Source organism: Protopterus annectens, chromosome 2.part0, assembly GCF_019279795.1.
Source record: "Protopterus annectens isolate FY-2018-M chromosome 2.part0, PAN1.0, whole genome shotgun sequence".
Taxonomy (NCBI): domain Eukaryota; kingdom Metazoa; phylum Chordata; order Ceratodontiformes; family Protopteridae; genus Protopterus; species Protopterus annectens.
Window position 1 is genome coordinate 1,276,405,468 of NC_056728.1, and position 13,402 is coordinate 1,276,418,869.

The 13,402-nt window shown below is 39.7% G+C and overlaps 1 protein-coding gene across 3 annotated transcripts in view; it reads right to left on the reverse strand.

Annotated features, from left to right (window-relative positions):
- FAM13A (family with sequence similarity 13 member A) overlaps positions 1–13,402 on the reverse strand; it is a 2,572,531-nt gene that overhangs the window by 127,014 nt on the left and 2,432,115 nt on the right. For all 3 annotated transcript variants that reach the window (XM_044061451.1, XM_044061452.1, XM_044061450.1), the window contains 2 exons: positions 9,388–9,526; positions 2,068–2,149 (listed from right to left, as the gene is read on the reverse strand). In XM_044061451.1, coding sequence (XP_043917386.1) covers positions 2,068–2,149; positions 9,388–9,526 — 221 coding nt within the window. The remainder of the gene's footprint in view (positions 1–2,067; positions 2,150–9,387; positions 9,527–13,402) is intronic.

The window sequence follows — 13,402 nt, forward strand, 5'->3', positions numbered from 1 at the left end:
TGGCTAGGCTTGTATAGGCCCTATGGCTGATAGCCTAGTACCAACCTATGAACCTATGAACCTATGAATCAAGCACTGTAAAGACAGTGTCTCATGCTAATGATGAAGAGGGGCAGTATTATCCGGCAAGAGACAGTGACAGAAGAGAAACATCTTATAAAAGCTGTCAGAACTTCAGTCTGCCACAATTACAATTAAAAAGTATATCAGAACAGTGGCTAACAGCTTTTAAAGCTGTTCTTCAGAGAGGCACTTCATTTCAACCTGCTTTCTATTTGAAAGGCTTTGAAAACCAGTAAAATACTTCCCATTCCTACACTTTTTTTCTGCAACTAGTAGTACCTGGAGCAGATAAAGCTCCACGTGCTACAAAGAATTATGATAAGAGTAACACAATCAAAACCCATTATTGTGTGCTCTCGACATGGATGTCAAGATTCACCTGCCAAGCTTCACAATTTCTTGAACACATATGAAGTTGGTTATGACTGGAGAACCAATCATAGTCCTCTATGTTCAGCATACTCTATCCTTCAAGAGTCACTAATGCCCTTAAAATTTCTAAACTGAGTCATGAAAAATCACCATATTTTGTTGGAAAGTACCCATCCCCACAAATTGAGAGTTTACTGGGTTATCCAATCTGCACTGCCAGAATTGAGAAAAATACAGCTTCATGATGTTTAGAAATACACACAAAAAAAAATCAACAACTTTCTTGCTAAGAAAGCCTTACAAAATACACCTATTCAGCACAAAAGCTACACACTGTACTGCTTATGGGAGTTACAAAATGTCACATTTACTGCGCTGTAAAACAAACTGCACCCTCCAGTTAGTGACATCAGCAGTACACTTTATATTAGCTTTACATATTAGCAACTTACGCCTGTGTGCCTGAAACTTCTTAAAAGAATGCTATTCTTGCCTGTTCAAATTACATAGCTGTAACTTGCTTTGAGTTCTTCTCAGACATTTCTAACATCACTAACAACATACCTACACAAAACTTATTCACTGCATCATTAGTTCTTTGTGGCAAAAAAAAAGCATTTACATTTTATAAAATGTTTTTATAAAGGTCCATTTACACAAGACAAATTCTAACACATTTCTTTATTACCTGCAGCAATGATCCTTATCATCATCATAACACACCTGATACCAGACTTGAGTGTAAAAAGAAATATGCTAATACTACTAAAGCCTAACAGTAAGAACGTCAGTACTGATTAAATGTGAAAGACTCTAACTCATTACAGTACTCAAGGGTACACAGACTGGTGTGCAGGCTGTACTCAACCTTCCTCGGACATGCCACAGATGACCAAATAAAAAAAATAAACTCATCAAGATCAAACTTATGTTTTCACCTTAATGATAAAAACATGGCTCAGTGATGTCTCACGTTTATTAAGTCTAGTTTACTGAGGAATTAATAATCCATGCTACAAAGTAAACTAAGATGTAACCCAGTCTATAATGACAGAGGTCAAGGAAGTGTAGGAAAGGGACATTTGAATTTTTATTTTAATGACAGCAGAGATTCTTCCACTTTGCAAGCAGGTGAAATGACAGTTCTTTCACTACAGATCTGAAGGATCTTGCACATTCTGTGAAAGTCATTTACTCACTAAGAGTGCAAATGAAGAGACATCAGAACAACACTAGTAAGACGAATGGGCAGTCCACTATATTCACAGATGAAATCCTGCTTTGTAAGCCCCTTTTGATTTTCAGAGTAGGTTTTATTAAGAAGCCTTGCCTTTCAGAAGGCAAACATAACTTCAGAAGAACATACCACAGCACTGTACAACACCTGAAAATGTTAACCATCTATAAACTCATGTTGTTTACTGTACACATTGATGGTAACAACTAGAATACACAGAATTATCCAAAGCAGTACATTTTAAATTAATTTTCAAATAGCATAGTCATGAATATGTTGAATCTAACAGTATACAGGCAAGGAAAGAAGAAAAATGATTGAATCAAGTAGGAAAAAAAAAAAGTTAAAACATGCGCCACACAATACCAAACTCAGTACAAAATAAAGGATGTTACCTTTCAACTGTTTTCGGAGTTTAGCCAGTTCATTCAACCACTTCAGTACATCACCATTTGCCGCTTTATCACTATGAGAGGGCTGGAACATGTATATTATTTTTAGTTTAGCTAGATGAGATTTATATTTTACACATCAAAATACTTATAGAGTAACACATATTTCAATGAAGTAAATCATGTCTAATGAAAAATGATGACACACAACATAGCCAACCTAAACTAGCTCAGAAAAACAGGGAAGAAATAAGCATTCAACACTGAGACTTGGGGGGAGGGGGGCATTAATGTACTATGTCAACACCACCAAATTACCTAGAAAGAACGTTCTTCAGAAACTAATACATTACTTAAATTTCATCTAATTAGAAACATAGAAGATAACTTTCAGATAGAAAGGACCATTGCCAAATTTAATCTGGCCACTGTATCACAAGGCAGAGCTTCGGGCATTTCCATCCTTTATCATTCAGTACATTTTCCCAACTACATGCTTCAGTATTTGAAGATCAAACTGCATCCAATTCACTTTTACTGACACCTAGTAACAGTTTTAAGCCCAATTACCACATTATTATTTTACATGTCTATTAATCCTTCATATAGGTTCATAGGTGGGTACTAGGCTATCGGCCCAAGGGCCTACGTAAGCCTAGCCAACAAGGTTCCCTGGCTTATGCCACCCAAGAAAGTTATTTTCCTGTGCCACTGTCAAGCAGACACACAGAAGTGATCTCCAGGGTGTATTTCCTATTTCCCATCCACTCATCAAGATTTTTCTTGAGTACTAATGAAGAACTTTGCTTGACATATAGGTTCATAGGTATAATTTACTTTTTCTCAGCTCTGAATAATATATCCACTCCTTCAGTTTCAAAATATGACCTTTAAGTCTTATTGATTTTTCCTCTCTGAAAAAATACTTCTTCTCAAACCTTGATACTCCATGAAGGATTCAAATTTTAACATCTTCCAGACTTTCACAGAGCTCTAACTTAGGTTTCTTGCAGTTCCTTGTAGTTTACTATAAACTGTCTCACACACATAAAAACAACACTTTGGTTTGGCAGCAGGGGGCACTCATGCATACGTTTCTCACTGCAGCAGGGCTATGTTACGCTTTGCCCTCAGCCTGCAATCCTCCAATAGAAAATTCAGTTCAGGCCTCACTACTACAGGCTAATGTACTGCACATCAGGGAATGACAACTCAGCGACCATCAGTTATACAGTTTGAATAACACAACTATTTAAACTTCAAACTAATAAAATTGACATGCCAGACAGTCTGAATGACACAATCATTTAAACTCCAAAATAATAGAAGTGGCACACGCCAGTAGCTCTTTTAAAATTCACTAATTGCAGCAAAACAGTCAGTGTGCCATTTTTAGAGATGTCCTAAATGAAATTAAAACTACTCTGCAAATTGCAATGCTGAAGTAGAAATAAGAAAATATCCCTTCCACCCATTGCAGTCATCCTCTTCCACTCAGTATAATGCACCTGGTGAGCCCAGTCTCGCATGCTTCATGCCACAACCAAAAGTGTCACACACACACAAACACACACACAAAGGAATATCTGCTCCCTAAAGTGTCTCAGTCCCCACTTTTTTGTGCAGTTGCTGCTACTGCTAGTTAAGAAATAAAATAAAAGTCTGCTCTGCTACCCTATATAAATAAATAAATGCATAAACAAATAAATACTTAAAACAAAAATCAACAAATTACAACTTTTTGGTTCATTTGTTCACCTCTGAATCTTTTTTATTTTGTTCACTTTTGAGCCTATTTTGTCGTTTTCAGTGTTGGTAATTTACTCTATGTTTTGCCATTCTTGTGTTGTTATTTTTTTAGTTGAATAACTGCAGGCTGTTGAGAGACCACTATTGAGGTAGTAATATGGGCCTACTCAGTTTGTCTGCTATCACATTCGACTTCCCTGAAATACGCTTTGCTATTAGAAAGCAGTTGGAAGATATCGCCCATTGCCACATACTTTTCGACAAAGGGGATAAGATCTGGTTCTCCCTTGTTTATTGATGTGCCAAACGAATGACATGTCTGTCTAGACAGCAACAGTCTCAAGAGGGAAAGGGTCTTGGAATACCTGCAATGTCAAAAGTACCGCTCTAATCTTCAGAACACTGATATGCACGTTGGCCTCTTCAGGGGACTAAGTGCCTTGGACTGATTTCCCTAGGAAATGCCTCCCCTCAACATGGGAAGCGTCCATGGTCACTATGGTCTTGGGTTGAGGGAGGATGAAAGGATGATCTTGTAACAGTTGTGAGTGCATCCACCAGGAAAGGTATCGGTTGCATAACTGGGTTAGTCTCATCTTTGCTGACATGGGTTGAGAAAGCACTGACCATGTTGCTAACATCCACTGTAGAATTATCATGTGGAATGTTGCTAAATGAACTAAAATGATTCCCGCTGACATTGATCCCTGGGCTTGCAGAATCAATTGGGTTGAAATTCTGGTATTGCAAATTATTTTCCTGACCTGCATCCTTATTGTTAGCGCTCTCGAAAGCAGAAGAGAAGCTATCATAGATACTGTGTTGAACACTGCTCCTATAAATTCTAATGTCTGGGTTGGCTGTAGACGAGACTTGTAATTTATGCGTATTCTGAGATGTGAACAGGTTTGTAACACCTGATCTTGAGCTTCTATCAGTTGATGCTTGGTTGGGGAGGTAATGAGCCAGTCGTCTAAATATGGAAACACCTGGAATTCTTGCAGTCTCAAGTGAGCTGCTACCACTGCCATGCACTTTGTGAATACCCGGGGGGCTGTGGTGAGGTCAAAGGGCAGTGCTCTGAACTGATAGTGACTGGCATCCAGCCAGAAGCATTAAGTACCTCCTGGATTGTCTGTTCATCTTTATATGATAGTATGCATCCTGAAAATCTAGCAAGCACATCCAGTCTTCTTTGCTCAGAAAGGGCAGAATGGACTGAACAGTGACAAGCCTGAACTGTGTGCGTGTCAAACCGTCTTGTCCAACACAGTGAGATCCAAAATTGGCCTCCAGTCTATCTTAAGTAAGTTCTGGATTCTACTTGGTCTGGTAGGACCTCTTGGATGACTCTTTTTCTTGCAGGTTTTGTATTTCTAGTGCTGCTGTTTTCTTCTGATTGGGGTGGGACATTGGGAAATTTTCTTGACAGTGGAGGAGGTAGGGAAAATGGAATTATATAACCTCTGGAAATAATTCTCTGCACCCAACTGTCTTTTATTACATTTAACCAGGTTCTCAGGTGCAGAGACAAGCGACCCCTGACTGCCTCCAGATGTAGGCAAACGGGCCTCCATTCAGGAATACTGAAAGGGTCTGCTGGAAAAGGAATCTCTAGACCTCTGGTTTTGCAGGCCTCCTCTGCCATGGGGCATCGCCTTCCATTATCACTCCCCCGTCTGCCTCTGGGGGAACTGCCTCCACATGTGCCCTTGAAAGGACCCTGAGATTTTCTGAACCACATTTTTCAACCTCCCTTTGGATTCCCAGAAAACTTCCTTTGAGGGGTCGAAAAACGTACACCCACTGCAGAGAGGGTCTTTCCATCTTTCTCACACCTGGAGAGCATATATTATACTGTGGGGCCAAACAAAGAAGTGCAGTCAAAGGGAGCTTTGACTAACGATGACTTGAAGGGCTCTGCAAAATCACACGGGTGCATCCAGGCATGCCTCCTGTTGGAAATACCTGAACCCACAGCCCTTGAGGTGCCTTCTGCAGAGTGCAAGATAAGTCTTATGGACAAATTAGATATACCATGTATGGTAACAAAATGAGAGACTGCTGATGATTGAGCCTCAGCAGTTTAGGTTCGAGAAAGAGATTTCGATAGCTCTTTAATCAAATCTCTTAGAAGCCCAGTAAAATGTGCCAAATAGTTCAGCAATCTTAGTGCAAAAGTCAGTGAAGCATACACGATTCCTAAATCTGTCTATCACCCTTGACTATCTATTAGAGGATGGACAGTGGAACTTTGTTTTGCAAGTTCCTTTTTTGTAACTGACACCCCTTTACTCCAATATTTCATGCCTACTGGTGGAGCCAGAAGTCTGGTCTTTTGAGGATTGGCTCAATCATATTAGGTTCCTTCTACGCCTAACTACAAATCAAATCAATGAGTTCATTGGCTGGTGGAGTAACCCAGGACATAGACAGGCCAGTCCCTAAGGCTTCCAGAAATATCGATTCCTGGAGAGAAGGTCTTAGGATGACCAGCCACCCTTCTGCTTAAAGGATCTCAAAATTGTTTCCAAATGAGGTGTCATCGGGTGGTGATTTTGGGGACTGCTCTCCTTCATCGAAATCAGTATCCTCAGTGACTGACTCTTGAGGACAGTCCAAGTGCCTCCTTTTGCACTTTCTCCGGTGAAGTATCAGAAGACACTAAGATACCCTTGCTGAGGAGTCTGGAAGCTTTCAGCTGTTGTCCTGTGGGGCAGAATGCTAAGGATCACAGTGCAAAGTCATCTGAGAAGTACAAGGTGGATCTGAAGGGGAAGGACCCATCTGACTTGCTGGAGCACACACACAACCTCAAAGGCAGATTGTTCTGGAGAGAAGGAAGACTGCGGAGCTAAGAAAGCAAGTTTCTGGCTTGTTGCCTCCCTCTGCCTCAAGAACAATCCACCCAAGGCGGAAGTCGAAGCAGAGCTGCACAGTGACAAAGCTCCGAGAGGAAGAGACAGCTATGAAAACCTAGGAGTCGACTCCAACCTCCTGGATCTGACAGGGATACTTCAGCTCCAAGAGTCATCCAGCTCCAAGGATGTTGGAGCCTGTGCACTCACAGCAGTATTTGGGTCCGAAGATGGTGCTCTCTTTGAATCTGAACCAGTTGGACCCGGAACACTCAGATCTGAGGACTCTAAAACCACAGGTTGGATTAAGGAGCTGTAATGGGTGGAGTAGCAGATGATCAGACTTCCTGACCTGAAGGGGTAGGAATTGTGAGAACTCCTCTCTGAATTTCCTCTGTGAGGAATGTCCTCATCATCCTCTCCACATCTGCTTCCGTGAGACTCCTGGAGGAATGAGAGGATACCAGGGATGGCAATCTAGAGCACCTCTCTGAAAAGGGAGAGGACACTCTGGATTGGACTGGATCTAGACTTGGAGAGTATGTTGTCCTTGGCAAAGGTTTTGGAACCAAGGATGTAGGATATGACACAGGCTTAACCGTGTTGGATCAGACTGTAAGTGACTTAGGATCTAGCTTCTCTTTCTTCTTCCTAGGCTTTGATGAAGAAGAGGCTGGAGACTCAGAAAGCTTTTACCTCTTGGTAGGGTCCCTAGATTTGTGTTTGGGGGACTGAACCCCAGCAATGGCTTCAGAAAATGAAGAAGGCAGTAATCTTTTTAAAATCAACTTACGTCTTCTGTATGCTAGTGCACGGGGGTTGAACCGACGACAGACAGTGCAGTCCTGTTGTAGATGTTCTGGACCTAAGCAATACAAACACAGAGTGTGGGCATAGGAATAAGGCAACTTATGCCCACACTTGTCACATTTTTTAAATCCTGCTTTTTCAGATATTGTCAAATAGAAAAAAAATTACTGTAACGAGAAAGAGTTGAACTAAACCTTTTTTTTTTTAAGCAGGAAGAGGAGAAAAGGTAAAATACTAGCAATGGTATTAAAGAATTATAATTACCTTGTAGAAAAAGACAAAATACCAACTATAGCAATTAAGGAAGAATACACAGTGTAGAAAAGGGTAAAGGGAAAGAAAGTAGGCCTACCAATGATGGCAGAAAAGTTTACACTTGGAAGTGTAAGAAAAAGGACAGAATAAACAAATTATGATTGAAATTAAAGATTAAGGCAATAGCATTATCTAAGGAATTTTTTAGAAAGATCATATCAAAAAAAGTACTTTTCCACTGTAATTTCGAGAGTTGAAGTCGACCATGTCTAGACGCTAAACCGGTAGACGAGTTCTGAGAGATGTTAGGGGTGGTGCATTATAGGTAGGGAAGAAGCTTGAGATTTGGTTGCAGGCCACGAGCTAATATAATGGCCAAGTCAGATCCGAGGGTCAGATCCAAAGCCATTGGTTGAGGAATGAATGAAAATTGACATCAGATTGCTTAATTTAGAAGTTCCTTCCTACAGCCTACAAGGCTCCACAGAAACTCTCAAATCACAATGCACCAAGGTCCAAAGTAAAAGAAAACACAGGAATGAGAGGTTTCTGACTTGGTGGCTTCCAAAAGGCCAGAGTAGGAAGTGAATAAGGCCACACTCTTGCTCCTTTAAAACAGAATTGAGGAAGCCACACTCCTTTCTCCATTAAAAGAGGAAGTTGGGAGAACTGTTAGAGAGAGAGAGAGAGAGAGAGAGAGACATACACAGGAGGAGGAAGAGAAAGAGAAAGAGAGAGAGAGAGAGAGCACTACGGCATGGATCCTTGGAAAAAGGAGCCTGGAGCCTAAGAGGAGTTCTGAATTAAGGAAGAAGTATGTTAGGAGTCTCCAGTGGAGCTGTGTTGGGATGAAGGAAGCAGCCTGAAGTCATCCCCAGGGTGTAAAGTCTGAGGATGAAGGGTACTTTGAGTTTGAGAATTAGTAGGGTTTTGGAACCAGGAGAAACTAATTCCTTTTGTAAGTACTTTTGGAATATACCAGAATATTTAAAAGATGGGTGCAAAGTGAGGCCTGTATGAGAGGACTTGAAAAGAAAACTGTGTTCTACTTGTCCCCACTTCTGCACATCTACATTACTTTCCATTACTCCATGTACATAAACTCTGTTTTGGACTGCAGTTTTGGAACTTGTGAACATGTTCTGTGGCTGGATTGACAAGAAAATACTACAGAATATTTAACGTCTGGAGCATCCGCCAAGCATGTCAGTGCACACCAGCAAAGTTGTTCCCATTAGCAATTCCCCTCAATTTGATGAATGCTCCTGCCTGTACCTCAGTACTGAAAGCAATCAGAAATGCTTATGGGACCACGGGTTCTCCTCCGGAAAAAATTATTACAGAAAAGAAATCTTGCGTAGTCCCATACAACTCTCAACAAGAGATGGAAGACAAAACTCTCTAAACATACATATAAAACTCTCATCACCAAAAACAGCAGCTACTCCTTTGGTCTCTATTACTAGATTTTTGAACTTTAAACTATTTTTGATCCAAAGGCAACTATTAACATCTTTTATAAGCTACTTTAATTAGTAGCATTCATTTTACCTTGCGTTATACCTCCTCTCTCCCTGCCCTGTTACCCTTTTGCCCCTCTTTTCTTTGCTTTGAAAACAAATTAAAGGTTTAAGAAAGTGGTTAATCTTACCCGATACTTTCTTTCCTCTTCAAATTTGTCCTCAAATTTCCGAATCTTTTTCTTTAAACTCTGGATTTTTCTTGTCATCTGAATTGGTGTCAGGTCTTCTGTATCATCTTCACAGGATCCAAGAGATGAACTCCGTGGCCTAAATCATGAAATAAACAAAAAAGTTATCCACATAGAAGCTATTTGCATTATGTTTAGAAGCACTGGCAAAAAAAAAACAAGGGACTCAGAATGACAATTGTTATGACAATCAAGAAAAGTTGGTCTTATTTGCACATATTATTTTGTACCTGATAAAATGAGAAAAGGGCACTTCAGTGTTGTGAACCATTCTGAGGATACAAAATTAATGAAGATAAAATAATTATGTAACCACACACTAACAGGTTCAGCAATACCGTTATTTATGAAGACATGACAAAATTAAGTACTTAGAAGTATGTATTAAAAACCATTCTTTTATGTCAGCTAATGATACATGGGAAGACAATATAAAGATAATAAAGAAACTGGGAAGTTGTAAGCTATGTTTTACTGACATGGGTAGCAAGATACAAGCAGTGAAAATGCTTTTAGTCCCTTTAGTTTTATACTCAGGTCAGGCATATTTTAATCAACCAGAGGAGAACTTGTGGATAGCCATTAATAATGAGTTGAAGAAATTTACCTGGGATGGGAAGAGAGCAAGAGTCAAATGGGAGACGCTGATCCTTCCAGCAGAACAAAGTGGTTTAGGATTACCTGATATGAAGGGGTATTTCAGAGCTACATAGTTACAGCACCTACACATTGAATTATATCTTTCTGCTTGTGCAAAATGGAAAGGGAGGATGATGAAACAGTGGGGACTTATGAAATAAGGGGATACTGGGATTTTGGATGCAGATCCTTAAGGATAATGACAATAGCCATACAGAATATTAGTGTACAGAATATTGATGCAGTCAATGTTGAGGAGTGATAGGCCAGTAAGTTCCCATATGACACAGCAATGATGACAGGATGAAATTGAAGAGAATGTGTCACAGGAAGATGCTATAGAACTTTCCACAGAATGCCTGCAGGAAATGGAGAACAAAAAATGTGCCCACAGTTTAGAAGAAAATGAGCTAAGAGAAGAGTTGCTTGATTTAATAGAGATACGTAGACATTAAAATCAATGAAAGAAATAGACTGCAGAAGGTCAATAAAACCCCAAAAGTTAGAAGTTTGATAAAACAAATGAACACAGTAATTAAGACTGTCCATAGAGTTCCATGTGATATAACAGAAGTAAACAGGATATATTACTGTGCAGCTAAATTAATAATAGATAAAATTCTACAACAAGAACACATGGTAGTAAGGGAAAGGAAGGGGAGAAATCAAATACCATCATGGAAGTACTGAATAGAGAAAACTATAAAGCAATTATGACAAGAAGTGTCACTGCTAGAAGAGTATAGAAGAGAGAACAGATCAACAAAATACTCAGAAAAATAGAAATGATAAAATCAATGCGTAGTATTATAATAGATCAGGATTTATCATGCACCATTGTAAATAAATTAAAAATATCAGCAAATAATGAACTAAAAATATCAGCGCAGGCAGAAACACTTTGAAGATACACAGATAAATATAAAGGAAATGTACAAAATAAGCAATTTATTAATGATCCCAAAAAGTTTTATAGGGTATTGGGAAACTAGGTAAAAAAAAAAAGGAGAAACAGATAGATTTTGGAGATATACTTATGAGAGATGGAGATATGCTCTAGAGAGAAGAGGAATGAAGGTCAGCATGACTAACACAGAATATAAGTGTGTGAATGAGAGGGAGGATAGAGGAATGGTGAGGATGCAAGGAGTAGAGGTGACGAAGGTGGATGAGTTTAAATACTTGGGATCAATAGTTCAGAGTAATGGTGAGTGTGGAAGAGAGGTGAAGAAGACAGTACAGGCAGCGTCAGGATTGATTTGTGACAGACGAGTACCAGTAAGAGTGAAAGGGAAGGTCTGCAAGAGGGTAGTGAGACCAGCTATGTTATATGGGTTGGAGACAGTGGCATTGACAAAAAGGCAGGAGTTAGAGCTGGATGTGGCAGAGTTAAAGATGTTAAGATTTGCACTGAGCGTGATGAGGGTGGACAGGATTAGGAATAAGTATATTAGAGGGTCAGCCCAGGTTGGAAGGTTTGAAGACAAAGCCAGAGAGGCAAGATTACATTGGTTTGGACATGTGCTGAGGAGGGATGCTGAGTATATTGGGACAAGAATGCTAAGGATGAAGCTACCAGGTAACCGGAAAAGAGGAAGGCCCAAGATAAGGTTTATGGATGTGGTGAGAGAGGACATGCAGGTGGTTGGTGTGACAGAGCAAGATGCAGAGGACAGGAAGAAATAGAAACAGATGATCCGCTGTGGCGACCCCTAACGGGAACAGCCGAAAGATGATGATGACTTATAAAGATCCTGTGGAACATAACAAAGATGTTAAATGGATAGAAGAAGTAAAAGAAATAATAAGAAGTTCAAAGGTCCAGGATATGAAATGGGATGAAGTAACAGCCAGAGAGATTGAAACAAAGTTAAGAAAAGCCCCTAATTGGAAAACCCCAGGCCCAGATGCAGTACCTAACTTCTGGTTAAAAATTACTAACGTCTCAGCATAAAAAGATTTTAGCCATGAGTAATAGCTATTTATATGTGCACCCTGAACAGACACCAACCTGGCTAACACAAAAAATAATGCTCCTACTTAAGAGTGAACCTGTAAGCTACCCTAAAAATTATAGACCAATAACTTGCCTTCCAACGACGTATAAACTATACACTGGAATTGATGCCGACAGAGTTCAGTCATTTAGAAGAAAACGCAATTATGGCAACAGAATGAAAGGGCAATAAAAAAGTCATATGGAACAAAAGATCATTTGCTGTTAGCAAGTCATAGTGGAGAACTGTAAAAGGGGGAAGAATCTAAGTATGGCAGTATGGCATCGACTGATTATAAAAAAGCATTTGACAGTATCTCACATTCATGGATAAAAGAGTGCTTAAAAATGTCTAAGATAAAACCTACACTGATAAACTACATCAAAGTGACCATGAAACAGTGGCAAACCACTTTGCAGTTAAGCCATGATAAAGGATAGATTATTGTTCCAGGGTTAAAAATCCAAAGGGGGATATTCCAGGGTGACTCTGTCACCATTACTCTTAACCCATTAAACTGTCTGCTTAACAGATTAGGTCATGGCTATAATCTGGCTCCCAGAAAGCAACAAAGTATAAAGACATATCTTCTCTTTGCCAAGGATTTAAAACTGTATAGCCCATCAGATTTATTTATTTCATTTGTTTACCGGGTAATGTCCAACTGGGCACGAGTCCCTTTTTCAGTGGAGGCCTGGGGAGAAACGCTCCAGACATACATAAATATAGTTACTTACATGTAGTTAAACAGGGAGTAATCCTACAAATACATACATAAGCAGTTGTTACTTACAAACAGCTAACAGAATTGTACAAATTAAGCTGCACATATAACATGTTTTTTAAACTGAACAAAAGAGAAAAAAAACAATTGTATCAAGTAATAAGCTGGCTAGTTTTGCTTCAAAGTTTTCAGGTAAAATGGCAACAGCTTAAGAGGGAGTTAAAACAACATTAGTGGTGAGAACACAGAAAGATGGACCGGCAGGAAGAGCATTAGAGTTGAAAGTCAAAGCAGAAACTGAGTTACCAAAGCTAACTCCAAACAGAAGTGGAATCAAGTTATTGAAGCCAAGATACTGACAGTAGCTGTGAAAAAGGGAAAGTGAGAAACAGCCAGGATTGGGGATGAAAGTGGAGGTGGGTTGTCTAACCAGGAGTGTGGCATGAGCAAAGCCAGTGTTGAGCTAGATGTTCTTTAAGGAGGTGTTTGAATTCATGAAAGCAAGGGGTTTTTGCAGTTATTTGGGGGAGGGTGTTCAAGAGTTTGCCAATTTTATGTGAGTCGAGGGGGGAGCCTTGAGTGTTGTGGGATTAGG